Genomic DNA, 27,337 nt, shown 5'->3' with positions numbered 1-27,337 from the left:
TCTCTTATATCCTCACTAGAATGGGTGTTAGAATCACATTGCAATATTCCAGATCTGGTCCAAATTACTGGTTGATAGCCAAACAGAACATTTTCATACCCAGCTTTAAACTATGTTTATTCATGTGACAAGATGATGTTGCTGCAATGCTGAATATACACACATGTTGCTACCCACCCTGAGTCACCAATTTTCAAATGGCTTTCTATGTCCAGTGAAGTTTTCTATAAACATACGTATATATTTAAAGTTCTTCCTTTCCCAAACCTAGAATATTTTAGGATTTAAAATTAATTTTATTATGTAATCACTGCTCTCTTGCTAGCCCCTCAAAAATGGGCTCACTTTACCACATCATTTGTGCCCTGCTAAATGCAGTACTGGAAAGAAGTGGTTAATTCTCATCTTCTACCTTTAACCATTGAAGTATCAACAGAACAGGAATTCCCACTACCGACCCGACCTTGTGCTAATCCAATTTGATTATATTTTAAAGCAGTAAGACTACTTCCCATATATGACTAAATATAATGGAATAATATTAACCAGCTGGCAGTTTCTCATGTCATCCTTCAATTTTAGGAAACCCAAGTGCTTACCTTAAATAACTGTTTAACTACAGGTCATGTAGCACAGGCAAGATCACCTGCCAAAGGTCCCTATAAGCCTTCCAGAAACTAGCTAGGGAACTTAAGCACTTACTTCAGGAGAGCTGCTTCTTTAGCTGTCCAATGTTCGGGTTGGGTACACATTTTAAGCAGATGAATCTGTTAGTTCAGATTTACTTTTGGCTTCTTTAAAGTCAAGTCTATGCATTTTAAGAGCTAGAAAGTATTTTCTTTTTCCTCTGTTAAATGAAAGGATTTGTGAGACCATTTTTTTTTCTCAGTAAGAAAAACATTTTGTTGGCATATACTTGTCCGTAAGGTAACATTTTCTGGAATAAATGAGTATGGTTCATTATGGTTTTGCCTCTAAAAATGAAGGTTCAGTCATTACTTGAGCCTATCTTGAAGAATGTTTTGCTACTATCACCTAGCAGAACTAGAGCACAAGCAGATCTAATGTATATGACTACTAAGGGGGTATGCTTGTCTACTCACACGCAGTCATTGCAAGATCAGATTTCCCAGAGACTGTATTTACAGAGTCAGTTATAAGACTTTGATTGTAATATGTGTATTTATAAACAGAAAAAACCTGCATCTTAACAGTCTTTATAGTATCAGTGGTTTTATTCTACTTTTTTATTTATGAAACATGTCAGTTTAAAATAGTGTATTAACATAGTTAACTACCTGCGGGTCCGTGGAGGCTTTGGTGGAGGAGAATCCTGTTTCTCAGCATCTGAAGAACTGACAGCATTTTCCGTATTGTTTTCATCCTGATTGAAAGAAAAAAAGGTTTTATTCATTGCTGTAAAGCTGATACAGACAGTATTTGAACTGTAAGGTCCAAAGATCCATAATGATACTTGAAAATAATGTATAATATTACATATTTTTGGCTATCATAGAGAGATCACTTTAAAAATTCTACTCTGAATTCATGGTATTATATCTTGTGTATCCAAATGGAAGTTTTTCTGACTAAACATTTTGGTTTGCATGTAACTGTACAATACAGCAGAAAAAAGTCTCCAAAGTTAATCTTTGATGTTAGTAGTGAGCAAGCTCCATTATGCCCTGCAAATTATTCATATTGAAAACATTTATTTTCCAGTCAAACTAATTATTTTGACTTGTACAATCACTCCACTGAAGATAAAACTAATCTACAGTTCAGTAAGAAAATAAGAATTTCATCTACTGTAAGGTGACAGTCAGATAAGATTTAACACATTGTACTACAACACTTTCAAATCACCTCCCATTCGTGTACAGTGAAGTTTAACTTAGCATAGCATGAAGATTTTTATTTCATTTTATGAGGACCATAAGAGATATATTTTATATATGTATATATTTATAAATTTATGTATCCATACACATTTATATGTACAATACTTATAAAATATTGTTGTGGGTTAACCCTATAGACAGCTAAGCACCACAAAGCCACTCATTTCTCCCCCTTTCTCCTGAAGAGGGAAGAGGAAATGCAAGAAAATTTGAGGGTCAAGATAAAATTTAGTAAGCAGAGAAGTGGGACGAGAAAGAAAAACAAAACTAGTGATGCAAAACCCATCACTCACCATCTCCCACAGGTAGACCTATACCCAGCCAGTTCCTGAGCAAAAGATAGCTAAACACCCCTCTCACCTCACTAGACACCCCTCTCTTCCCTCTTTATTGCTGAGCATGATGTTATATGGTTGTGTTGGGCTTGTGTGTGGCGGGGTTTTTGGTAGCGGGGTACGGGGATACAGCAGTGGCACCTGTGAGAAACTTTTCAGAGCTTCCCCCAGCTCCAAGTGGGACCTGCCTCTCTGGCCAAGGCCGAGCCGATTAGCGATGGTGGGTGCGCCTCTGCGACAGCATATTTAAGAAGGGGAACCTGGGAGGAGTAGTTGGAATTGTGAGGAGTTGTGAAGGACACACCTCTTCAAACACATTGCTCAGTGGAAGGAAGGAGAAGGAGGGGAGAGATGCGTCGGAGCAGACTCCCCTACAGCCCCTGGTGAGAGGGCAGGCTGCCCCCCTGCAGCCCATGGAGGACCAGATGCCCACCTGCAGCCTGTGAAGGACCCCATGCCCGAGCAGGTGGCTGCACCCGAAGACTCCGTGGCAATTCCTACTGTTGCCCTTTGGTGCTGGGAGGGCTACAACGTGCAGAAGGGGCCCAACCAGAGTAGCTTGGTAAAGGCTGCAGCCTGTGGGAAGGACTCACATCAGAGAAAATTCGTAAAGGACTATCTTCTGTGAGAGGGACCCCAAGGTGGAGCAGGGGAAGAATGGGAGGAGTCCTACCCCTGACAAGGCAGGAGCAGTGGGACTAACTGCATCCCCCAGCCCGTCCCCTGTGACACTGAGGGAAGGAGATAGAGAAATCTGGAGCAAAACTGAGCCCAGGAAAAAGGGAAGAGGTGGGGGAAGGAGATTTTAAGATGTTGCAATACTTCCCACTGTCCTACTCTGTCTGTTAAGTGTTGTTGTTAGTATTTGAAGTAAATTGATGTTCTTTTTCTTTCCCTAATAAGTCTTGTCTTTTGCCCATGTCCATAATGAGCGGGTCATCCCTCCCTGTTCTCATGTCAATTCCTAAGCCTTTTGCTTTATTTTCTCCTTCCCATTCCTGAGAGGGAAGGAGCAAGTGAGTGGCTGTGTGGTGTGCAGTTGCCCTCTGGGCTCAAACCACAGCAATGGTGTTACAGAATATCTCTTTAGTTAGTTCAGGTCATATGTCTGGTAATGTCCCCTCCCAACCACTTGCACACACCCCTCCCACCCCAGTCCATTCAATGAGAGGGCAGGCTAAGAAACAGAGACAGCATTGACACTGCAAACATAGTTCAGCAATAGCTGGAACATTAGTGTGTCATCAGCATTGTTTTGGTCACAGATCTAAAACACAGCACCCCAAGAATAGCTGTGAAGAATATTAACTCTGACCCATCCAGACTCAGTACAAATATGTATAAATGTATGGGTATAAAAATAAAAATAGAACACGCAAGAGTCTAAAGCTGATATACAATTTCCATACGCATGCACAGCCAAAGATCCAACAAAACCAAGGAGGACCTTAATGTTATCTTGAGTTTAATTTCTATTTTACCTAAAGGCTTTTCTTGCAGGAGTATTCTTTTGAAAAGCAATTTAAAAGAAGAACCACAATCATCCCAAATCCCTGTAATGTATTTCAAAGCAAAATACCAGGTTCCTGCAGCAGGGTCTCCTATCTGCCAGCCTACCTGTTCAGACTGGGTGACAGAGACTGACCTTCTCTGGTCTTATAAAGCAAAAAGGAGTTCACTGTTAATTTCTGCTTCAAATGTGATAATTGTGTTTCAATTTGGTAAGCAATTTCAATTTTGGAAGATAAACCGTAACTGTTTTCTCAACAGCTAACTACCCTCACTTAGATTTATTAGTTACATGTTTTTAATTTCCATGACTAGTCTTAAAACAGTTATCGTATCACTATCTGCTAGTGTGAAGTGTCTATGATCAAATTTTATTCCTCAGTGTACTAAGTGAAGCTTTTCCTGTGAAGAAAAAAGTATTTTAGTCTTTCTTATTGTTCTTGACTAAACTCTCCCATTAACTAGCTGTCCAATACAATATTACTGAATTAGTCCAGCAGAAATACCCTATTGTTCTTGTATCAATGGCTTGTGTTAGCCCTTTCAAACAAATCACACAGGGAGTTCATTGTCCTGCCGACCACTGGCTCTAACTATCAAGTTATTTTGGAATGAGATTCAATTAGCAGATATAAGCCACATATGTTTAGACAACCACAACTGAAGCTCCCACTGCAGTCAATCAAGGTTTGATAGTTTTCATAGAATCATATAATAGTTTGGATTGGAAGGGACCTTTAAAGGTCATCTAGTCCAACTCTTCTGTAATGAGCAGGGAGATCAACTAGCCCAGGTTGCCCAAAGCCCCGTCCAACCTGGCCTCGAACAGTTCCAGGGACGGGGCAGCCACAGCTTCTCTGGACAACATGTTCCTGCACCTCATCACCCTCACAGTAAAGAATTTCTTCCTTATATCTAGTTTGAATCTACCTTCTCTTAGTTTAAAACCATTACCCCTTGTCCTATGACTACACTCCCTCACACTCCTCATCTTTCTTGTAGGTCCCCGTTAAGTACTGGAAGGCCGCTCTAAGGTCTCCCCAGAGCCTTCTCTTCTCCAGGCTGAACAACCCCAACTCTCTCAGCCTGTTCTCATAGGAGAGGTCTCCATCCCTTTGATCATCTCTGCAACCATCCTCTGGACTTATTCCAACATATGCATGTCTTCTCTGTGCTGAGGATCCCAGAGCTGGACACAGCACTCCAGGTGGAGCCTCACTGGAGCAGATTAGACGGGGAGAATCACGTCCCTCAACCTGCTGGCCACACTTCTCTTGATGCAGCCCAGGATATGGTTGGCTTTCTGGGCTACAAGTGCACATCGCCAGCTCCTGTCCAGCTTCTCATTCACCAGTAAGTGACTGGCCAATAAGCTGCAGAATGAATGTAAGATCAGCTGGCCCTACTGACTTCATCTGGAACTTAGACATGTAGACCACATGCTAAGCTTCTACTCCAAACCAAATTCTGTCCCTGTTTCTAGATGGGAGCCTTTACATTTTGCAACATTAAAGAACACTCTTGCTCAACCTGCCAAGTAGCTCAGATTTTTTTTGGCATTTATGTTAGAACACATTGTTTCTTTAAGGCTCTGTTACTTTTATTAATAACGACTTTTGGTTTTCCTGGGGTAATCCATAAAAAACTAATAACCTTATCAGGTCAACTGATCATGTACCTTACTGAACTAGGATTATTATCAGAGGAAGTGTGCTATGAACTAGGCTTTAATACATTTAACGTACTGAGTTTTGTATCATTCTATCTTCTTAATGAACAACACTGGTTGCAAGTCAGACCTTCAGAGATTAATTGTATCAATCATCTTATGCAAAAAGATGATTGCTGTCATCAAGACATAGCGTCCAAAAAAGTAGTGACAATAATGGCTAATAAGGTATTGGAAAAAAAGTATGAATGCCCTACTTCATCCATAAACTGAATGCAGAACCTCCTTATCTTTTCTAGGAAGAAAGGTACCCTTTTAAGTCCTTTGTCAGTTTCCCACGACTTAATGAAAAACATTAATGGCTCAAAGAACTTCTAAAATCTAGCTGCAAACTATTGCAGATATGCTAATTTTTAAAAAAAAACCAAAACAAAACCCAAACCTTGTATTTTTTTTTCTGGTTGTTTATGGAATGAAACATTACCATGGGACATGGACATATAAGTCCTCTACCAGCCTCCTCTCAAATATGCAGAAAAGCCATTTCCAGCTTTTAGACTTCAGGTAATCAGAGACCGTACAGACCATTTTTCCCTTAACATACAGGTTAATGAATTTTATTGCCCTCATTCAGGCAGAGTACCATTCTGAAGGTTGGTACCAAAGACACTGAGGCTCACAGTATCCAACAGCTGCAATTCAGTTGCCTGCTCCATGGTTGTGTCATGCTCCTTCCCACTTCCCCGAGTTGCGCAAAACAAACTCTGAATCTCTCCCATATGTAGTCATTACTACGGATAGCACTAAACGCATTGGTATTGTACTAAAGAGGCCTCCCTTAATATTAAGTACTAGCAACTAGAGTTAGAAACTAATGCAACAGCATCCTGAGAACAGAGCAGGCTGTTCACCTTGTTTCAGCACCACAGCACATCCAAGTTTCATAAGGCAGAGAGATATATTAGAAAAAGAGTGAGACTCCATAGGAGAAGTTCCTCCCCCTTACTACCAACCTCTCCATCCTACAACAGATCAGAAAAGTATTCCAGATGAGTTCCACCACCACAGAAGTTTTGAGAAAAATTTCTTATTTATGTATTCAATTTTCTAAAAGGTACTGGCAAGGAAAGGGTGTGCCTGCTGGCTCTGATGTAGACTAACTTGTCCAGAAAACAAACCAGCAACTGCATCCCTGTCCTTCTATGTTGGTGAAGTGTTTGTGAACAGAATGTTTCCTGAGACATGCTTTTCTCACAAGCAGAAGAAACAGCCTATTAAAGAAGCTAACATATGTCAAAGTTTTTTTTTAAACGCCATACATAGAAACTGTTTCTAGTTGACAGGCACAAGTAGTTGAAGAGGCACTACCATGTATTTGCTGTAAGTATGGATATACCTAGCAAAAATGTGTATCAACTCAAATGTCTGAATTTCATATACAACCACAAAGAGTTTATAAAAAAAAATTCCTGAACTAATTTAAAAAATCCTAAACCAACAAACAACAAAAATCCTATGCACACAAAATGGTACTTCTAAACTCAGTGCCAGAAGAGGAGTCAGCAGTTACCTCAACTTCATACAGTGGGAAGGCTTCAAGCAGATATGTGTTCAAAAGCTTTCACTTCTGCATTAGGTTAAAATCAGGATCAGTTCCTTCTGTTCTAGTTACATTAAATCAGGAGCAAGAATGTTACAGGAATTACCATCACCAAAAAAGAGGTACTTCACTACTTTGCTTAATTAGTTCGACAGACTGATGTTTCTGTGAAGGCTAAATTTACTTTCAGACAACTCATTCCCAGTAAGTGAAGGATTTTTATTTCAAAGGTTGAAGAGGATAAAAGTTTAAAGGCAGTAACCAAATGCAGTGACCCACGCAGGAAAGAAAACAGTGCTCACATGAATTTTATGCTGCTGCAGCATTTTTAAGTAATTGTGCACAGTCACTACTGGATCTCTTCTTGTTTTTAACTGAAGAAATACTGCTTGTTGAACACACAGAGCAAGTCTGTTATTTGTTCTCAGTTCTGCATCACAAGAGATAGTGAACAACTGGTATTTTGAGCATCCCTGAGCGATACCAACCCACAGATTTCCCCTTCTGTCATACATCAAATAAGTGAATCGGCAAACATGCAGAACAACTACCACAGAGCAGAACAGAAGAAGTTCAACTATAAAACTGAATATAGGATATCTCACTGGGATGACCACATCTGTTGAGAAGAGCAGATGGCAGTATTAAAAAAAAGCCTTATGGCCTTCCTAATTGCAGCTTATTGGCATCAGTCAACACTCTCTTACTTTGAGACAGATGTTGCATTCTCAGGCAGAATACAATTTTTTAAAGTATCAGCTCAGAAAAAAACAGGACAACATACGTAGTTCACAAGGGTCATCGTACAGAATGATTTTTTTTTGGAAAATGGATTAACAAATGTGCAATTCAGTCAATTAATTAAGTGTTCAGTGCGGCACCCTGCTTTCTTACAGAAGATACCTATCCTCTTGTGGCAGGCTTCTTAGTGTAAGAAAAAAGAAGCATTAACAACATGTGGATAAACAAAAGAATTGGAGCTTTCCCCAACCTTTGCTTCTACATGCATCAACTGCTGAACAGTTTGAGTTCCAATATCCTCATTGATTTGAGGGAGCAGTTACTCAGATCAAGTGAAAATGCTCATAGTTAGGAATTTCTAGGTATTTTGTTAAATTACATATACGTATTTATATACATTAAATGTGTGTATATCTATCCAGGAAAAACTACGTTAAGAAAAAGACCATAAGGTCAAATATTTAGTAGTGTAGATTAATTTAGTCTACAACAACAGAGGAACTCATGTTCCTGTAGTAATGCAGAGGAACAAGGAATTCTCACGGCAAATGCAGTGTCTGAATTCAACTTGCTAAGGTGACCTAAACTGTGCTATCATCTCCCAAGGGTGGGTCTTTTCCCACTTACTTCCTGCAATGGCTGAATCACCTAACAGAGCTGTCACTGACTTTGAGCAAATAGAGAGGATCAGGGTTTTAGACGGCTATTTCACAAGCATTGCCTACAATTCAAAACATTTTGCCCAGGAATCGCAATGCATAATTTGCTTTTGGAACTCACAGTGGAAATATTTAATGTAATTCAGAAGCTTTCTGTACTGGTGAAGTACTAGCAAGTTTACTGCAAAGACTCTTCCAGAAGTAATCTCACGATTTCCCTTAAAAGGAATCGAGGCATTCCTTTTGGCCTTATCATAAAGCAGCATGGGAACCACAGAGCATCAGTAGATAGAAAGAGAAGTACTTCAGACTGAAATGATACACTCAAATGATTCAGATTAAATAAAACTTTCCAAGCATAGGAAACAACATCAATGTCTCTGAAGACATATATTATTTGTTTAGAATGCTATAATGGTCAAAAAATCTCTTTCCAAGCTGCAAAACAGCAAAAACAATTTGAACAGCAAAGTCTTTTCACTTAGTTTCCAAACCACTAATGTTTTGAATATCAACATTCTTATAGCAGCCAATTCCTCCACAGCTTCTAGAAGTGCAATCAACCACAGCAACAAAATTCTGTCACTTTTACAGGAAGAAATGCAAGAGATACTTGAGTAGTACCAATGCCATATTTTGGACAAAGTGTTTATTAGTACAAGCTTCTATTAGCAGATAGGGGTAAAACAAGGACTTGCAGTACTGTAACACACTTGTTAATGTCAAGAGACAAAATTCAAAAAAATATTTTTAAAGAGATAGTAAAATTTTGTTGTTTGTCTTTTAATCAAAAGTTTTCCTTTTTCTATCTATGGAACATCCAACTTGACAGAATCCTATCTGATTCAGACTTTCTGAAGACAACCATGGTTCACTTCAGATTATGGAGATGCCTCTCAAGTAATTCACAAAATATTGTACTGATACAAATCTAACTGATACCAGATGAACAAGACTAATCAGTGCACATTTCAAAGCTTCCAAACAGAAAACAAAGTGTATTTTCACAGCAATACTAACAAAACCAATGTTTCTGAGAAGCACACTGTTAATGACTTCAAATACATGACAGTATGATCAACAGTTTCAGTGAAAAGGAGGCCAAGACCCAGATTCAGTTCAATTTAATTATTTGACAATTTAAGAGTTCTACTGGGGGGAGATAGAAAAAAAAGTTCTAGTTATCAACTTTAACATCCAAGTCTTTTCCTATCAGAAAAAAATTGCTTCTGAGTAGAAATTTCATCTTTGCCCTAAGATTTGACTGTGGAAAGTATCTGAAAGAATATGAAGGAAGCTGTTCTTCATATAATTTTGTTTATGTACTTAGTATTATTTTAAGCACATTTATAGTTCTGTGCATTTGCAACATGCATATCTGTATAGTAAGAGTACACAATTACTACATTATACTATATCATATGTGCATTTTCTACATGATTTGGAATCCTTCTATCAAGTTCTAATAGAAATTCTAACCCTAATATAAGTCTATTTTCAAACACTGCATGTGAGTTTTTTGTTGACTTTTTACGGTATTGTTTCCAGCAGGGCAAAGCTGGCAAGTTTACAGGAACACACGTTCAGGATTGTGTCTAAGCCACTTCCCTATGAATACCGCTACTCATTGCCAATCAGATTAACTTTTTACTGCGATGTTACTGGCAAACACTGCTTACAAAACTTAGGTAACTCAATTTCAAACACTGCTTGAAATGGGTAAAAGCAATGCATTGACAAAACCATGAAACCAACCCTACAGAGTACTCCAGCTCTTCAGAGTACTATCGAAATAATAGTATGTGAAAGATGAAAGAATATTTCCTCTTCAGTTCAGCAGTATCTCCTATGTAGCTAACAGTGATATATCCAAGATAGTCACATTCTTTTTTTTTTGAATGGTTTTCACTTAATTATGGAATTAAATTAGTGGAATAAAACAAAACTCTTCACATGTACACGTTTCCACAGTTGCTGTAGCATCTGCAGGCATAAGATCTTGGAAGGAACCTTAATATTTTATATTTATTATAAGTTATTTGAAAACTTTCTACATCAGAGTTTGTTTCCTTTTAAAAACTACACAAACATTCTAGGATATATTTTATTTAAAAAAACTGACTAGAACATTTCTGGAGAAAACATGTTATATACAACAGATGCTCCATAACACCCTCAGAATAGCTAAAACACTGTCTCAAGTAAGCCTCAAAGTTTTGAGAATCAGGTTAAAGCTAAAAGCGATATTTAACTAGATATGTGATGTAGAAGACTACCTTATAATCCAAAATAGAAGCTAAGCCTCTACCACTTAATCCCCTGAAGGCATACTTCCTAAAAACAGATTTGCCATTTGTTGGTTAAGTACCAAGTTTTTCGATACAGGAACTCTTTATCTATGAGACTTTTTCCTCAACCCTCCTGCAGAAATGTTCAAGCTACAATATGAAGAATCATCACTTCCTAACATAAAAAAGGCTGTACCTAGTCAGACTGAAAGATACATTTTGCCTTGTTCCCAGAAGTCACCAAAAGGAAACTTACAGGGAAGAATAAGGACAGAGCAGACATGCAGGGATCCTTGACTAGGATGTTCTCCAACTGTTTGCAACTCTGGAATTTCATAGGTCAGACATTGGTCAAATTCATGGATGAAGATTCCAAGATGATGAGATATTCACCTCAAAGCTACAGGCTTTCAGCTGCAAGGAGCACTGCAGTTTCACGTTGCATGAAGAACTATCTCCTTTTATATGAAGTCTGCCAGGTGTCATTGATACCCTTTATAAAAGGTTAATAGAAATCAGTTTTTCCACTGTTATTTAGTTACTTAATCTGGTTGTTCTTTAGACAGAACCTTCCGACACCTTTGATCCTTGTCCAAATTTTTAATGCTTGGATCCTGTAGTACTCTTTTGAGATAAGCAGACCAGACCCGCAGACAGTGTTCAAGTTGCAAGGTATCCACACAATGATATTACGCTCTCTGCTCTTATTAGCTTCCACAGAATTGCTAAAATCCAATTTCCTTTACAACTTACTGCTTAAAACCAAGATCATATCCAAGCAAAACTCAAAACTCACTCTCCATCACCGCATATTCAGAGCTGGGATTTCTCCCCGTCTCACCCCCATGCACATTAATAAAACAAGAGCAAATAGATTATGCATAGCTACTCAGTCCCTCAACTCCCCCAAGACGTGCTTCAGACAGCACTTGCCTTTGTTACAGACATACTGTGTCATCTCCTTATTCAGATGTTCTGGAATACATGTAAATAATAAGAGACATTTTTGATTCTACCTAGGACTGCAGACAAGGAAGTCAGATCAAAGTCAATTAACCAGAAGATACAGTAGACTGATCTGCCTACTATTTTATGACCAAAACTCAAGTAATCAGGAATCAATTCTGTACAAAACTAATAAATCCACACATTCCAAACCCTATCATGTTCATTCCTCAGAAATAAAATGAAATTTTGGTCACTGACCAGCTAGGCTGAATATCAAATCTGTAACAAACTAAAATGGTCTACCCTATTCCATGTTGTGTTTAGTCCATCAGGTTTTTTTGCCATGACTAAAGACCTCAGAACTATTGCATAAACTGATAAATTCTTAAGAGTTAACAGAAGGTTATATACCTTTTCTCCAAGAATGAAAAATGTTTTACAACTCCTAGAAAGCACAGTATAGGAGAGCTAAACCCCTACAATTAAAGGGATGCTTCTTAATAAAGGTAGATTTTAAAATGCTTCCAGATATTTCAAGGGGTCCTGAAGATACTACTTATACTCCCTCTAGATAGTTATAGACCCTACACCAACTAGGTACTGAAGGGACAAATAAAATTACTGAATAAACAAAACACAGTCCAAGGGTAAAGGGTAGTACACAGTTCTGGACTGTGGGAGAGAGAAAGAATATATCAATCCAAAAAGCCATTTTCCATGGTGTAGCAGCCAAGAAAACATATCTAAACATAAAAAGCGGAAAAAACCTAAGGGACATGAAATTTCAAGTGGAACAACAAAAACCACAGAAAAATCCTCAAATACCATGACTACTAATGAAGAATATTATTTTTCCAAGGTTTTTTTTATCCTTTTGTTAAAAGGGTAGAGTATGAAGCTTCCTGAAACAGACATTTTTAAGTTACCTTTCCTTCCCCCAATCTGTTCCGATGCAAACAGTACTTCAATACGAGAACTTAATAATATCATTCATTGCCAGTCGTGCTCAACTACATCAAGGCTGTGTTAGGCCAAGACCAAGGCAGTACAAAACAGTATGCAATATCTAAGTCTCAGCTGATGAGTCAGATCAATGCTTATCTACTGGTTTAAAATTGGGTCCAACACCACAGTGGGGGGGAAGGAAGAAAAAATTTCAGTGAAGTTTTTGCCTTTGAAAAGTTTAACCTAGCCGAGATAGAATTCACCTATATGCACATACACATGTGTGTATTTTTTTTGTTTATATGCGTACACACGTGTGTATATTTTTATTTATATATAAACACAGGTAGAAGTAGGCTAGAGTTTTATTTCTAACTTACTTTTTATCATACTGTTTAACAGGTAATTTGCAGAAGGCTAGGCTTAGACAAAATTTCATTTGCTGCCAATACATCAGAGCTGGCTAAGTGCTGACAAAGCAACGATCAGCTGTCAACTACTGCCACCTCACTAGGGTAAGGGGACATTTCACAATTTAAAAATTGAGTTAAGTGTCCTGCATTTCATCCATACTAGAATTCTTTCTACTGCTCCCCTCATTGCAATTGCATTTGGTATATGCAAAAGGCATTCCTTTAATTATCTGTCTCAACTTTTACAACCAAGTCCTCTGTGCAAGTTGAATACATGCTAGCTGTCCCTACTCAGCAAAAACCACTTGTACTCCAAACAAGTTCTGTATGTGCCTAATAACACTGAATACTTAACTTTAAAAACTAGATTTTAGAGGAAAATCTTGATCAGAGTCTAACAGCTACAACTGATTGAAACTCATATGGAAAAGACACATACCACTCCATCTGCAATCTTCCAGTCTGCACAACTTTCATATTTTTGTAGTTGCTTTTCAAACAGTTGTGCTATGGCTCGATGGACAAGTTCATACTGCTCCTGTAGTAGGTTACCAGATAAAAGTTAGTGCATGAGGTCTTTACAAAGAATGATGGTATGTTATTGTATGATAAAGATTAATTTAAAACCAAACTATACCTTTGTCTGCACTGCAGAATGCCTTTGTGTCCTCATTTCCTGTATTAAATTAAAGACATTGAATTCTTCAGGTATTTTCTGAAATATAGAAAGAAGTCAATTACATTGATGTAACTGTCAGAACAGCAATACAAAAGCTGTTCGACATCCAAAAGTACATTTAACTTTTGTAGGTGAAGCCAATCTGTTCTCTACACATTGTAGCTATTCAAAATATTTTTTAAAAAAGCAATTCCTCTCCAGAACTGGTTTTAAACATTTGATTTAGACCAGATGAGAGCATTTCAAGTATTCTGAAAATAAGACATCCAATTAAAGCATTAATATGACACTGCAACATTAATGATGCTTCATAACCCTGAAAGAAGTTATCCCTGTATATTTGAAATAGCCTTTAGGAACTGCAAGATTAAGCTGAGACATTGAAAAAGTTGAATTTAAAAATCACTTCAGATTGAAACATTTTAAAAATATTTAGAATTTCAGAATGATTTTTTTTTTTTTTAGATAAAAATTTGCTGTCAAAGGAAAGTAAGTCCACACTAAAGCATGCATGCAATGAAACTAAACATCCAACCTATCAAAAGAGTTTTGGAACATCTTACACTGTTTTAGAATATTTGGGAGCTCAATCATTGTTACAAAATGTTCAAATTCCATAAAATGTCTTCTTTTAAGATTCCTTACCCCAGCTTTAAGCAAATTCCATGTATAATCTATGGCACAGATGGCTCCCGTTCTTCCACACCCTGCACTATGAACATAAACATTTAGGTGTGTTAGAAATTATTTTGTTAAAAACACACTATAACCTTTATATTTCCAGAGTGAAAAATATAAAAAAAAATCTCTCAACTACCATAAAACTCACTACATCTGACTCTATAGTGTCTTAAAAATAAAAGAATTAGCACTGCAAAGTGCAAAATGAAGCACTGAAGTTCTTAATGCAAGGTTTTCGTAACCAATTGGAACTGTAGTCATGAAAGATGCTTCAATGCTGACATGTTGGTTGCCTTCTCTGTCATATTATTCCTAGTTACCACTGCTTGAACACTAGGGATTTCGTCAAAGTTTAATGATAGATATGTTAAATGGCAGAACAGAATATGTTGAAAGACTTCCCACATTTTACTGATTTAGTATATTTTCTGCATTTTATCTAAAAACCTTAGATGCGAGTTAGAAAAAATAACAGTGAAGTACCACATTTATTCTTCCTAATAGTATGAATTCCTTTATTTTACAGATAGTTAAGCATGCATATTTATTATAATTATACTGTTGTGAAGAACCAACCTTCACAACTCTATTGAAATTCAAGAGAAATGGGACTAAGTAAAGTGGATTTCAGTGCTATGTAAGTTTTTTTTTTATGGTGGTAGATATCAGCTAGAGTGACAAGTTAAAAAAGAATGCCACTAAAGACAGTAGATTTCTGTACACTTGGAGAATAACCAAGCTCTAAAGAGTTAATGACCCCGAAGATTTTAACATTTCCTGGCTTATGATTCTGAATGCAGTTTTTCTGACAAGACATTTTTTGCTTTAAAAAGTATCAAATGCCATAGGCAAGAACCTTCCAGAGAAACTGTGAGAAACTGTCAATTCACCAAAACATTTTCATGGCAGTTTAGTTTCACCAGTCCTTCTGTTAGCCAAATTTCATGTCGAAGATGAAACTGCTGCTCAGAACCAAAGACTTACCAACAGAAAACTACAGTGTGCTCATTAGAGATCTTTTTTGTCATGTTAGAAGACAGACAGAAAAGTTCTTAGATAGTGATACATATGCTATGTAGTCTCTCCTATTGAGAATGGAGCTTTCACTCCCATATCTGATTTGGAATGATCTTCAAAGTCTGTTTTGTCCTAATGATGGTATAAGTGTCTTAAGAACCACAAAACAGTTTCATTTTCAAAGACTAATTCTTTTCTGATTGATATTCTGTCTTAAACTGAAATAGAAGCAGAATTTCACTGTGGCATGAGTTTTCAGGCAATGAAGACTGTATGATTTTGAGCCAAGTTTTGACATGAGGAAATATTTTAGTTTCCCAAAAAGGAATAAGTAAACAAATTCTGGTTTAGAATCAAACTAGAACATCTCATACCAAAAGTCTAGACTTCAAAAGAATTGAAGTGTTTATAAACTTAAAAAATAAATATATTTGATACCTGCAGTGTATGCAGATTGGTACGTCTTCATGTTCCTGATATTCTCTCATCAAGCTGATCATGTCCAGAATAGAGTCAAAAGATGAAGGGACATCATGGTCAGGCCAGTTAACATAATGAAACTGATAGACACTACGAGTCTCCTAAAGGAAAGGGAGGGAGGGAGGGAGGGAGGGAAGGAGGGAGGAAGGAAGGTGTTAATACATGTTTGAGGAGTTTGTATGAAAATTAGTTCTATGAACCTTCACTTTTTGCATAATTGAACATGGACAAGCAAAGCCATTTATGGTATTAAAAAACCCTACAGCTCGTACCACTTAGAAAAACAAAAAGGAAATTCTGAAGTAGTGTTTTGAGTGCTGCTAATGCATAGGAGAAAGTACTATGAGACAGTTCACAGAAATCTCTCTCCACAATATATGGATTAAAGAACCCACAATGTTGCACTGTGTTAAAAAGATTCTCTGTCCTTAGTCATAAGCTTTGAAAGGGAGAAAGGGAAGGACCACCATGAAAGGTTCTTCTTCCAATAGTACTCCAGTAACTTGCATTGGAAAAAAAATGTGAAGGGGGAAGGTGGTTGTTGTTTTGTGACATTACAAAATAAAGTGGGTGTGTGTGCGCAGAGGGAAATCAATAAAATGAGAGAAATAATTCAGGCCATATCTAAATACAGACTACACTTGCAACAACAGTAGATAAACTTTAGTTCTCATGTTACAGTAGTACTAAAAACAAGGTAAGAAGCAGGCTTTAGAACAGCCTTTTTACTCAGCTACCTGAATCCCTCAAAGACCAAATCCTTTCTTGTCATTATCCAAACCATCTGCAGTACAGCTAGTTCGACTGCACCTTTCCATGCTGTTGTCACATCTCTGGCTTCTAGTATATCTTCAAAGTAATCTACTAGAGAGGCATATGAATTTTTAATCAGTGTTACAGGTTACAAGTTACAAGACCTATGCTACCTTTTGTTTAGTTATTTGAGAAGCAACATAGTGGGCCTCTTGAGCATGGAAATTTGTATCGTCTTCCGATTGACCCAACCATTTTTAATAATTTACTTTTGCCAGGCCTGTGGAAGCATTGTAGCTGTTAAAAACTAGACAAAATAAGAGAAAATCCAACCTAATAAATGAAATTTTAAAAATCCAACCGATTATGTAAAACCTATGTCATCAGTAAGGAGGAAGAAAAGTTACAGCTGCTTATTAAGGTCCACCAGTAACTTTTACTTAATTACACTTAAAAAGACACAGCCAGGGATTTTTCACATTAGCAAAATGTGAAAAATCTTTTTTTCAGGGAAAAAAGCTCTGAATTTATGCTTTTTATATGGAAATTAAAAATTAAAAGGAACTTTCACAGTCCTTTTTTCACTGCCACTTTTTAAGAAATAACCTGGTGGTTTAGTGTAAAACATTCTTAAATATCAAACTGGTTTACCTCCTAAAAGTTAGAATAAAATTGTATATTTACATTAATTTTAAATTCTTTTACACAGTATTTTGTATGATACTCCATTGAAAATTTTACAGAAGGTGACAAAAGTTTTCGTTATTATCAAAAAGTAAACTTAAAAGCTCCACACTTTATACCACAAATACTGATTTTCCTCCGCAGTTCAGGACCACACTTAGAATTCTTCAAAATAATATGAAAAGTCTGCAAATTTCTCACCAAAATGTGCACTCACAGAAATACTGAAACAAATGTGCTATATAAGTCTGAAGAAAGATCATTTTATTAGCTGCATGAATTTAATATCAACCTATCTTGTTAATCCATTCAGTTACCCTGTTCCCTAAAGGAACATAAACTTTGGGCTCTTTACTAAGATTAACAGCATAGCACAAACGGTAGCTTTTTGTTACTACTACGTTTTTATGTAGTACACAGGCATCCTATAAATATTAACTGAAACGGAATCTCATGGAAGTCAAGTAGCTAAACATGATTTGCATGTATAGTATATGCAAGCAAAATATAAATTAGCTATAGTTTCTGAAATAACCAGTTCTCATCATGTTCAGATATTAACAGTAACATAGGTTCTGCTTTGGGTTTTTCGTATCTTTTCAGTTCTAAGTGCAACATTTCAAAAAATGTTGTAAACACCACAGTTATCATGCAGTTAATTTCTGCTATCTAAAAAGTTTCACAGCATGCTGTTATGAACATTCAGGACACACTAACAGAAATTATTTAAGTTCATGCATTCCACCGCAAACACCTGGCAAGCTACTGCAGACAAGAAAAAAATAAATAAAAAAAAAAAAAAAAAAATAATCACTCCCTTCATGGGTAAACAGTTTTCATAACTGCTGTGGTATCAGTTGTTGTAAAGGAACAAAGCATTGCTAAAGAAAACATAACCATAAGTGAGACTAACCTGTAATAAATAATTTCTTAATACAGAATGATAAATAAAGTGACAGGTATTCTGTAAAATAGACTGTCAGCCTTCATGGTTTTGCAGAACAGCTCCACACTTAATTTACTGATAGTTGCTTTTCAGAAAACTAGTCACCTCAAATCTGACACTTGCGTAAGTTTGCAAGACAGGCTTAAATCATTCATTCTTAACACTTATATGGGAATGAAAGCACTTTTATTTAATTGAAAATATGACAATTTTCACAATTAACATAAAATACTCAGTCTATGAAGTAGGCCTCATGTATTACAGTAGTTTGTGTCATAAGTTTTCACTATGATGAATAAAATCAATTTCTTCCATAAAGTAACTCATAGTAATAATTTACAGCTGCCAACTTATCAAATAGTGTAAATGAATTGGTTTGTCAGAATACTTGTCTGGTAAATCAATACTACATCTTGAACACTAGCATATCAGATCTTCAAGAATTCCTAAGTTTGAGCTCACTTTTAGAAGTACATTTCTATCTTGACCCTTTATATTACAAACAATTCCCCCATGAAGAAGTTCACCAAGCAAAAAGACAATGCAACTCAATTTAATCAAGAACATTTCGTGGTTTTCATATCTATTTCATTTCCAAAAAGAGTAACTTCTTACAAGCTAGAGTGAAAAACTTCAGGTAAAAAAAAAAAAAGAATCACTAAGTTGTCATTCTTGCTTTATTTTTATTTGGAAATACAAATATATGAACAGGCATCAGAAATATCTTTTAACCCTGTAAAACCCCCAAATATAGGACAAATTCTAACCAGTACACATACTTTACCCAAAAAGAACTTAACTAGAGGAATCATGTTTTTTTGACAAGTTTGGTTCAGTTTGTCATCCTATTTTCAGCTGGGGTAAACAGTGAAATTCTCAAACCATGCCAGAAGTTTTCTAGTTGTTAACACATGCTAATGAAGACCATACACACCTTTGGCTAACCAAGAACATACATAAAGACAGGTAGAGTTTCACTACTCTTTTCTTATATACTAAGCTTTTAACATCACTTCTCAACTTGATTTATACAGTCACCTAAAAAAGTGAAGATATATTCTCATGAGTTTCCTCCACCTATCATTTTAGAGACCTTTGAGCAACCATTAAAGTTAAAACCAGAAGTAATTATATACTTACATTCTGAAATTCAAGTAATAATGTTCTAATGAAGTAATCTGTTCTTGCTTGCTCAGCTTCCTAAACACGAGGAAACAGTAATGAATTGGAAAAAAAGATCAGTATGCAGTGAACACGATATAACTGAAAACCCAAACTCTCAACTTATGTGTCTTTTTTTCAGTTTACTAGGTCTGTATGCACGACTGCCCTAAAAGGCAGGCAAAACTGCACTCATTTTAAAACAGCAGCAACTACACAAGTTATGTGTGAAAGATGTTACTTAAAATAAAAATGTGAGTTTTCAAAACAGCATCTAGCCTGATCCTGAAACCAATAAACCTTGTAAGATTATTTCAAGGCACTTTTTCACTTTATTTCTTCATACATTTAACTTATAGATTGCCTCCCACAGCCATCCTTCTATAATGATTCTGCTGTAATAAACTTCAGCCACTTATCTCCCTATAAGTGACAGCTGTGACATCTCCTTTCATTTTTTCCCCTTCTATTATTTTCAATTAAGGGTGCATCTGAATGGATTTTTGTCATTATCTTGGTTGTGGCCAAAAAGCATAGCATCTAGGCTCCCAGAATTTTCAAATCTGCCTTTGGAACATTAAGGGAAGTTTATACTGTAGACACCACACAATATAACTGTACTTAAAATATCAGTAAGATCACAATTTGAAGATGCCTCTAAAAGCTTAACAACAGCTTCCCACAGTGAATTTAGGAGACTGTATATATACTTTAATGCATTCCTACCTACTACTGAAATTTACCATTCTCCATCAGGAAAACAACTGCAACACCTCGCAGGTTTAAAGGAGATAGTACATAGCTAGCAGCAATAGAGCCTATACACACCATTGTACCCAAAGGTGATACATTCTCAACTGTAGCTGAGATGTCAATTACAAGGTACACACAATCTTTTTTCACAAATACCTGCCAGGTATATGACCATTACCCACTACTTACAGGGAAAAAACAAACAAAAAAATCAACATACACAAAAACCCAAAACCCCCAAGCCAACTTTTACATTTACTTAAGGTAGTAAAAGGCTACTCAGAATCTTCATACACTAAAACTTCTAAGTATATGCTTTCCTGACAAGATTAACCTGTTCTTGCTAAATTATTTCAAAGTAAGATTAAGAATAGCTTGATAAACTGTCATGCCAGCTCTTTCTGAATAACTTAAAGCACTTCAGCTAGAAAACAGCAACAATTCCTCTTCAGTCGCAAGTAATTTTGAGTTAAGGAAAAGAAAAAAACCAGTTTTGAGATCAGTTTTGAATATATCAATTCCACTGTTTTAGAGTAAGTGAACAACTAAGGCCAGTCATGAACTCCAGTGTAAAGAGTTCACAGTAAGATCATTTATATTGATGACAGTTATACTCAATAGTTTGATGCAAGGTTCACATCCTAGTGTTGACTAGAAGAACATAATAGAATCTGATTAAACTACCAGGTGGTAAGATTAAAAAAAGACACAAGGAAGTGTTTTCTTCCAACAACACAATGATATGAATGTCTGAAAGAACAAGTGACAAAAACCAAAATCCAAACAAAATAATTAGCCAAATTCATCATCCACTACATTATGAAAGTATTGATAATCCAGAGGCAACAGCCAATTAAGGAATTCCTGCTACTCCATCGGTAGAAGCCAACAAGTACAAGGAGACTTATTTTCTATTCTCTTCCCTTAAGTAATTAGGCTGCCACTGAACACAATATGATAGGCCAGATGGCCCCTGGCGTCACCTGGAAATGAAGGCTATGTGATCACAACTCCAGGAGCTAGAAGCTGGACAAACAGGCCACAAGTGTGTTTAAAGCAGGAAGGAATAAAGATACATAAACAGGTGTGTACAAAGGCAACCGGATACTAACCCACACCTAAGGAATGCTGATCATACTGACTTTGGTGGCTATGCTCCCACACATTGTATCCTCACCCATACCCTGAAAACCTCACAATTAATGAAGGGAGTTTCTGCTGTGGTCTCCTTTTGTGAAATGGTATTTCCTTTCTTTTACTGTTCAGCTTCCCCTATCTAGGAAAGATGATTTCAAAAACACATTGGAGTATATACTCCTGTCTGATGCTGATGGCAGGTGCCAAGGAATGATTACTTTCCACTCCCTGCCGTGCTGTACGTAGGAGTTATCCACAGTCCCTCTTCCTGCCTATTAATCCGTCGGAAACCCTTGTGTTACCCCTTTATGTGCAAGTATCAAAACTGGAAGAGGCTCTAGTAGTTATGCTCAGAGATCAGAACTCCTGATAACACCAACAACATACAATTGAAACATTCAGCTTTTCTCTGTGTTTCTGGAATCATAGATTACTTGACAGTTAACTCCCAGGAATTCTCCAGGAAAAGATTCAGATCTCATGGTGATCTGCTACTCTTTTTTTGTTTTGATTTTAAAAGCAACAACAGAAAGAAACAAAGCAAGTATTTCCAAATAAACCTGTATCTATTACCAACAGAAACAAGTTTAAAAAAAATCAGGAATTTAGTTTCTATTTTCTTTATTCATGCTAATTAACTTTATGTAACTGCTAATTATGTAACTTAAAGAATATAACCTATTCCAGTGTTACTTTCATTTATTGTGCACATCCAGAATACACAACTCATAACAGAAGGAAACAAGAGCATGAATATTATTTGATTTCTTGAGTATGGTACAGTTATTCAAAACTATATCACGTAAAGCTAAAGAAATGATACACAAAAAGATACAAGACCAAGGCACACAGGTTCCATACTAAAAAAGAGATAAAAAGTATGGAGGATTCAAACAACGCACAGTTTAGATACACACATTGTTTTCCACTGCATTCCTTTGAGAGTCTTTGTGGAATACTTGGTATCGAACAATTAAAAAAGCATTTGTTTTGTAATGCAAACTGTTTGCTGAACAGTTATTTTAAGTTACAAAATAATTAAATCCTCCAAAATTAATTTATTGTGTTAGTTTAAGCCCTGCCAGGACCAGAGACCACTTTGCCATTGTCCCTCCCCCACCCTGGGATACAAGTAGGGCACAAACCCCGGGTTAAAATAAGAAGAAATTTAATACAACAGTGTAATAAACAATCTGAACAACAACAATAATAAACAGTAATAACAGTAAATAAGACAAAAGATATACAGAGAAATACTGCAGTGAACACAGCCAGCCCGCCGCGCGTGCTTCCCGCGACAAAAGCCACGAAGGAAAGCTTCCAGTGCTGCCACGCTGGACCTGAAGTCAGCATGGTATGAATAACCCAGCTGGAGATCCCTTCCCCCTCTCTGCTGGGGAAACTTAACCCTATCCTAGCTGAACCAGGACATTTATAAAGCTTTATACTTACACAAGAAACACGAAATGGTCCAAAAGTTACAGCTGCTTCTCCATACAGAGGCCAGTAACGTTCACATTTTTTCTGTTAAAGCAAAGAGTCCTAGTTCAATTCATGTCTAGTACTGAAAGATGATGATTAACACAAGCAGAGCGGACAAAATTATGATCTCGAATGCCTTATTCTCTCTCTTATTCGGTGTTCTACCTTAACATCTGCCCACTAGTGCCTTGCTGGACTTCTTTTAACATAGTAAAATGTCTCTTCTTTTGAATACCAAAAGAAAAACAAAACAAAAAACCCAGATGACCAATAAATACAGCCAAAAGACACTCTGTAAATTGGGACACAAACCATGACTGCCTATATATGTGCAAACACATATCATTCAGAGGGAAACAATGAGAGCTAATCTAGTTTTGGGAAAGTTTGGAGTTCGCAATTCTAGACCACACTTTTTTTTAGCTCCTCAGGTCATAAGAATATAGCAGAGAAATTTAAAAGATAGATTGTTTTTGCAGCTGTATCAATTAACAGGAAATTCTGAAGGACTCAGGATTTTGATAACTGGCCTACATCCCACAAAGAGCAAGATTTTTTTTCCATAGCAACATGACCAGTAACAGACCATCGGTACAATTCTGGATACAAACACATACATTCTACTGAGATGACACCTAACTAGTAATGTAACACTATAAATGGAGCAGAGAAAAGCAGTTGCATTCACTATCTTATATACATACAAATATAAGGATAGGTATTTTCATTCAATCTGGCAGATTATTTTTACAGTTATGGATTTGGCATATGAAGCTTCACAGGCATACTGGCCTGCGTGGGCAATGCTTGTTTACTTTTGTATTTACTGTACGTACCCTTCCCATTTCAAATTCTCGACAGGCCATTACAATTATCTGAAACACAAAAAAGATGCTTAAAGATAACTGATTTTACATAAAGTAAATTCACCAACACTTTACTGCTTGCTTGTACCTGGGCAGATACTGACACTCCTTAACTGGTTACTACTGAAGGGACACATTAATACTGGTTTTCCCACCTGTAGATGCATACTCTTTTAATTCTAAAATAGTAGTCAAGTTTTATCCTGCACAAAATAGTCTGTAACACTAATACAACATTGTAAGGCTACTTAATTTGAATTCAGTGTAATCCTATACAAATAATTTATTTATTCAGCCCGATTGTAAAGTCTAAACTTAATTATAAAAATACAGAACCATTTGCCATCTGGAAGAGACGTAGCTGTATTTACTTAAAATTACATAGACTGCTTAAAATAGGTGCAAAACTTACTTAAAAAACAAGAATCATATTTCGCAGGGGAAGCCACTTCAGATACATTAATGTGAATAGCACCATCAAAATGCACCAACAGGTAAGCCATTTGTTACAATAAGTAACCATGATTTAAGTGATTTTTTGATACAACATTTTCAGAAATAATTTCCTGAACTTATTCAATTTTCACAGTAGTTAAAAGTTAACTCCTGACAATAGTTGTTTAAACATATGTAGAATATATAAACCAACAAGTAACACAAAATTTGTATAAATAAAAAGACAGACTTTTTTTTGTTTCACATGCTGCTTCTGTATCTGATTTTGTCAGTCTACATTGGCAGAGTTGTAAGGTCTCCTACAGAACGTATTCATAAGTATGCACGATTTCTTATTCATTCAATAAAATTATTACTTTGAATTTACATTATTAAATAGAATAAGTAATATTAGTAATATATAGTGGCTATTTACCAACATGAGATTTGAGAAGTAAATAGATTAAATTACAGTCGACATTTTTGGTTGTAGCCAGATCAGGCAAAAGATACACAATCACTCTGCCATGAAATAAGGTAATACCCAATTTTGATTTGTAAGAAGGTACTTACAGCAACATTGTATTCCCATATCATCCTCCAGAAGTCTATTACTGTATTTGCTAATGGTCCCTGGGTAGCAACATATGCTTTTGGCCCATGTACTCCCTAGGATTGCACAAAGGAACCGTTAATGTTTATAAAGGAAATTTATCTGCACTGAATAAAAAAGGCTTTAGGTTATACTCATGAAAAATATCTTCTTTTTTTTTGAATACAACAGGAAGGGTGAATATAAAACCTAAGTCCCATTTACATTACAGGGAATTTTGCTGGTGATTTCAAAGGAGCCGAAGATTATAACAGCTACTGTGCTGCCAGAGACTGTAACAGGCTGTTTCTGCATGTTCAGATTCTGAAGATTCACTTGAAGTCTGTATTTTCTTTCTTATTCCACCATTTAGTGATGAAAATTTGAAAAATCTTTCTTCTAGAAAGCATCCCTTGAACAAATTTAAGTTCCCCCTTCCCAGTAATACCACATTTCAGAAAGCCAAACCTTTAAAATTTTATATAAAACTTGAACATATTTACATTTAGCTTCTCAGACTAAATATTCAAGAATTGAGATTTATAGGAACACCTGATTCCAAATAAGCATTACAGTGCAAAAGCAGCATCAGAATAAGGCCACAAGGAAAGCCCAAGATATTCACACTTTGAAACAAAAGTGTAGCAGGCTTTTAGCCAAATTCTGACTTCTGTTTAAGAACGTTAGATATAATTCCATTACCACACCTGCCATGAACAGCAAGAAATGCATATTAACATACACAATTTGTCACATGCCTCTAAGATCCCTAAAAACAGCCTCTCTTACAATCTGGTATTTTTGACACCATAAACTGTTAAATCTCAAGTTTCCTATGGTATAAAGTTCCAGTTTGGTTGCTTGTCACTTTAAAATGAAGTATTTCATATTCTACTTACACTTAAGAGTAATATTAAAACTTTAAAATTTGCTTTATAAATGGCATCACATTTGCCATTTATTCAAGCCATAATAAAAGAAAGATTCTTCCATCACAGCTTTAAATTCTTAACTCGGACTATAATATTAAAACTGCACTAATATGCAACAAAAGCTTAAAAAGAGTTTAAGAACCATTAAGATACATACCTTAATAAAGTTTGCATTGATGTAGTCTGAATCTTGTGGGGGAGTTTTTAAGGTCAGTTTAACCCGGCTATGATCAACTAAAAGAAAAATGTTATTTATTTTTTTAAACGAGAATTACTAACACATGTAAATCACTATGTAACAGTCAGTATAATATACATATAGTACATATGATGGGTATAGAAGAAATTAAGCATTAAAGAATGTTTCCCAAAGCTAAGCCACACAAGCAAGTCAGTCAATTTAATTTCTGGGTGAACCAACTCAAGCAAGGATAAGCAGAGTATCTCCTACTGCTATTTGCTTCTGATGCTCAAGTTTACAGAGTACCAACTACTGGAATTCCAAGAGTGATTCATTACAAAGAAGCAAAACTCAATCGATCAGCAGTAATCAAAATTGTAGTTACACAGTCTTAACACAGATCATGACGGCCAGAATTAAAGACACATTTACAGAAAGCAGAAAGAACCTATGCACCATTGCATAGTTAAAGCAGCTGGTAGGTCTTAAAAGTCTCTGTCAAGGATGACTCCATCAAGTACTACAACATGAAACATGCACTGGGTTATTGCTCAGGCACAGACTGACTTCTATCCCACAAACAACTGGGCTAGACACTTTGCTGGGGCACTTTTAAACTCGAAGCAGCAGATTCCTTCCATTAGGGGGTTTTGACACTGCAAGTTTCTGCCTCGAGCATTACTGACTGTTTCAGAGAGTCTTATAAAAAGAGTTATTTGGAGACCAATATCCTCAGCAGTCTTAAAAATAGCCTTTATTACTCTTGTTGACAGAATAAGCTAAACATCTTGGAATTCTTTTTGGTATTGAAAAAAAAATGTTTATCTTTAATAGTCAAAAAACTTGATGATTCTTACTAAGAAGGTAGGTAGGTACTTGGCAGGTTCACCAGCCCTTCCAGCTCTTGTCGATATCAAACTTCCTACCTATCACATAAAAGTCATTCAAACTACTGGAAATCCAGAATTAAAAAAAATATTGTATTCATACTGGGGAACAGAACTATTCGCAGAAACAGCATCTGCTCAAGCAATTTATGTTACTTTCTGCTCGCAGGGTCAATTCCTCAACCACAGAACAGCTGCTGAAACTTTTATTAGAGCTATATTCAGGAAAAAAACATAAAGAAAGAGTCTATTTAAAAGGAGGAAATATGGTTTGGTGAGGTCTTTTTTTTCAAAACATCATTGCTAATAAAATGAGGAACCATGCCCACAAGAAGTACATGCTAAGAGTTATTTCTATACAGAAAGCTCTTCCAAAAAGCTTTCAAGATCCTTGCTTCCAAGACAGTGATATTTTCTGCCAGAGTCCTGATAACATGCAAAAAATGTTTGTGTTACCATGTAATGCTTCCTAAAAAAGCACAAGTGTAGATTACAAGACATTTAGATCACAGATCTGAAGACAACGTGCTCTCACATAAAGGCCTAGAGAAAACCTTAAAATAGGCTACACTGTATTAAACTCTCATAATATAAAATCAAGAACACTTTATAAGCATGCAAAGGTGTCATAGACTTAATACTAAAAACTACTTTTACATGGTG

At 36.2% G+C, this 27,337-nt stretch overlaps 1 protein-coding gene across 1 annotated transcript in view; it reads right to left on the bottom strand.

Moving 5' to 3' along the window:
• Positions 1-27,337, bottom strand: part of PTPN12 (protein tyrosine phosphatase non-receptor type 12) — an 82,705-nt gene that overhangs the window by 19,788 nt on the left and 35,580 nt on the right. Inside the window, exons 3-12 of the mRNA XM_074903389.1 lie at positions 25,764-25,840; positions 24,656-24,751; positions 23,618-23,656; positions 22,752-22,823; positions 19,389-19,448; positions 15,824-15,966; positions 14,333-14,399; positions 13,646-13,723; positions 13,448-13,546; positions 1,299-1,384 (exon numbers count right to left, since the gene is read on the bottom strand). Of these exons, the coding sequence (XP_074759490.1) occupies positions 1,299-1,384; positions 13,448-13,546; positions 13,646-13,723; positions 14,333-14,399; positions 15,824-15,966; positions 19,389-19,448; positions 22,752-22,823; positions 23,618-23,656; positions 24,656-24,751; positions 25,764-25,840 (817 nt within the window). The remainder of the gene's footprint in view (positions 1-1,298; positions 1,385-13,447; positions 13,547-13,645; positions 13,724-14,332; positions 14,400-15,823; positions 15,967-19,388; positions 19,449-22,751; positions 22,824-23,617; positions 23,657-24,655; positions 24,752-25,763; positions 25,841-27,337) is intronic.

This window comes from Athene noctua, chromosome 3, assembly GCF_965140245.1.
Source record: "Athene noctua chromosome 3, bAthNoc1.hap1.1, whole genome shotgun sequence".
NCBI classification, from domain to species: Eukaryota; Metazoa; Chordata; class Aves; order Strigiformes; family Strigidae; genus Athene; species Athene noctua.
The sequence above is the reverse complement of the archived record's forward strand: the minus strand, read 5'-3'. Positions and strand labels throughout refer to the sequence as shown.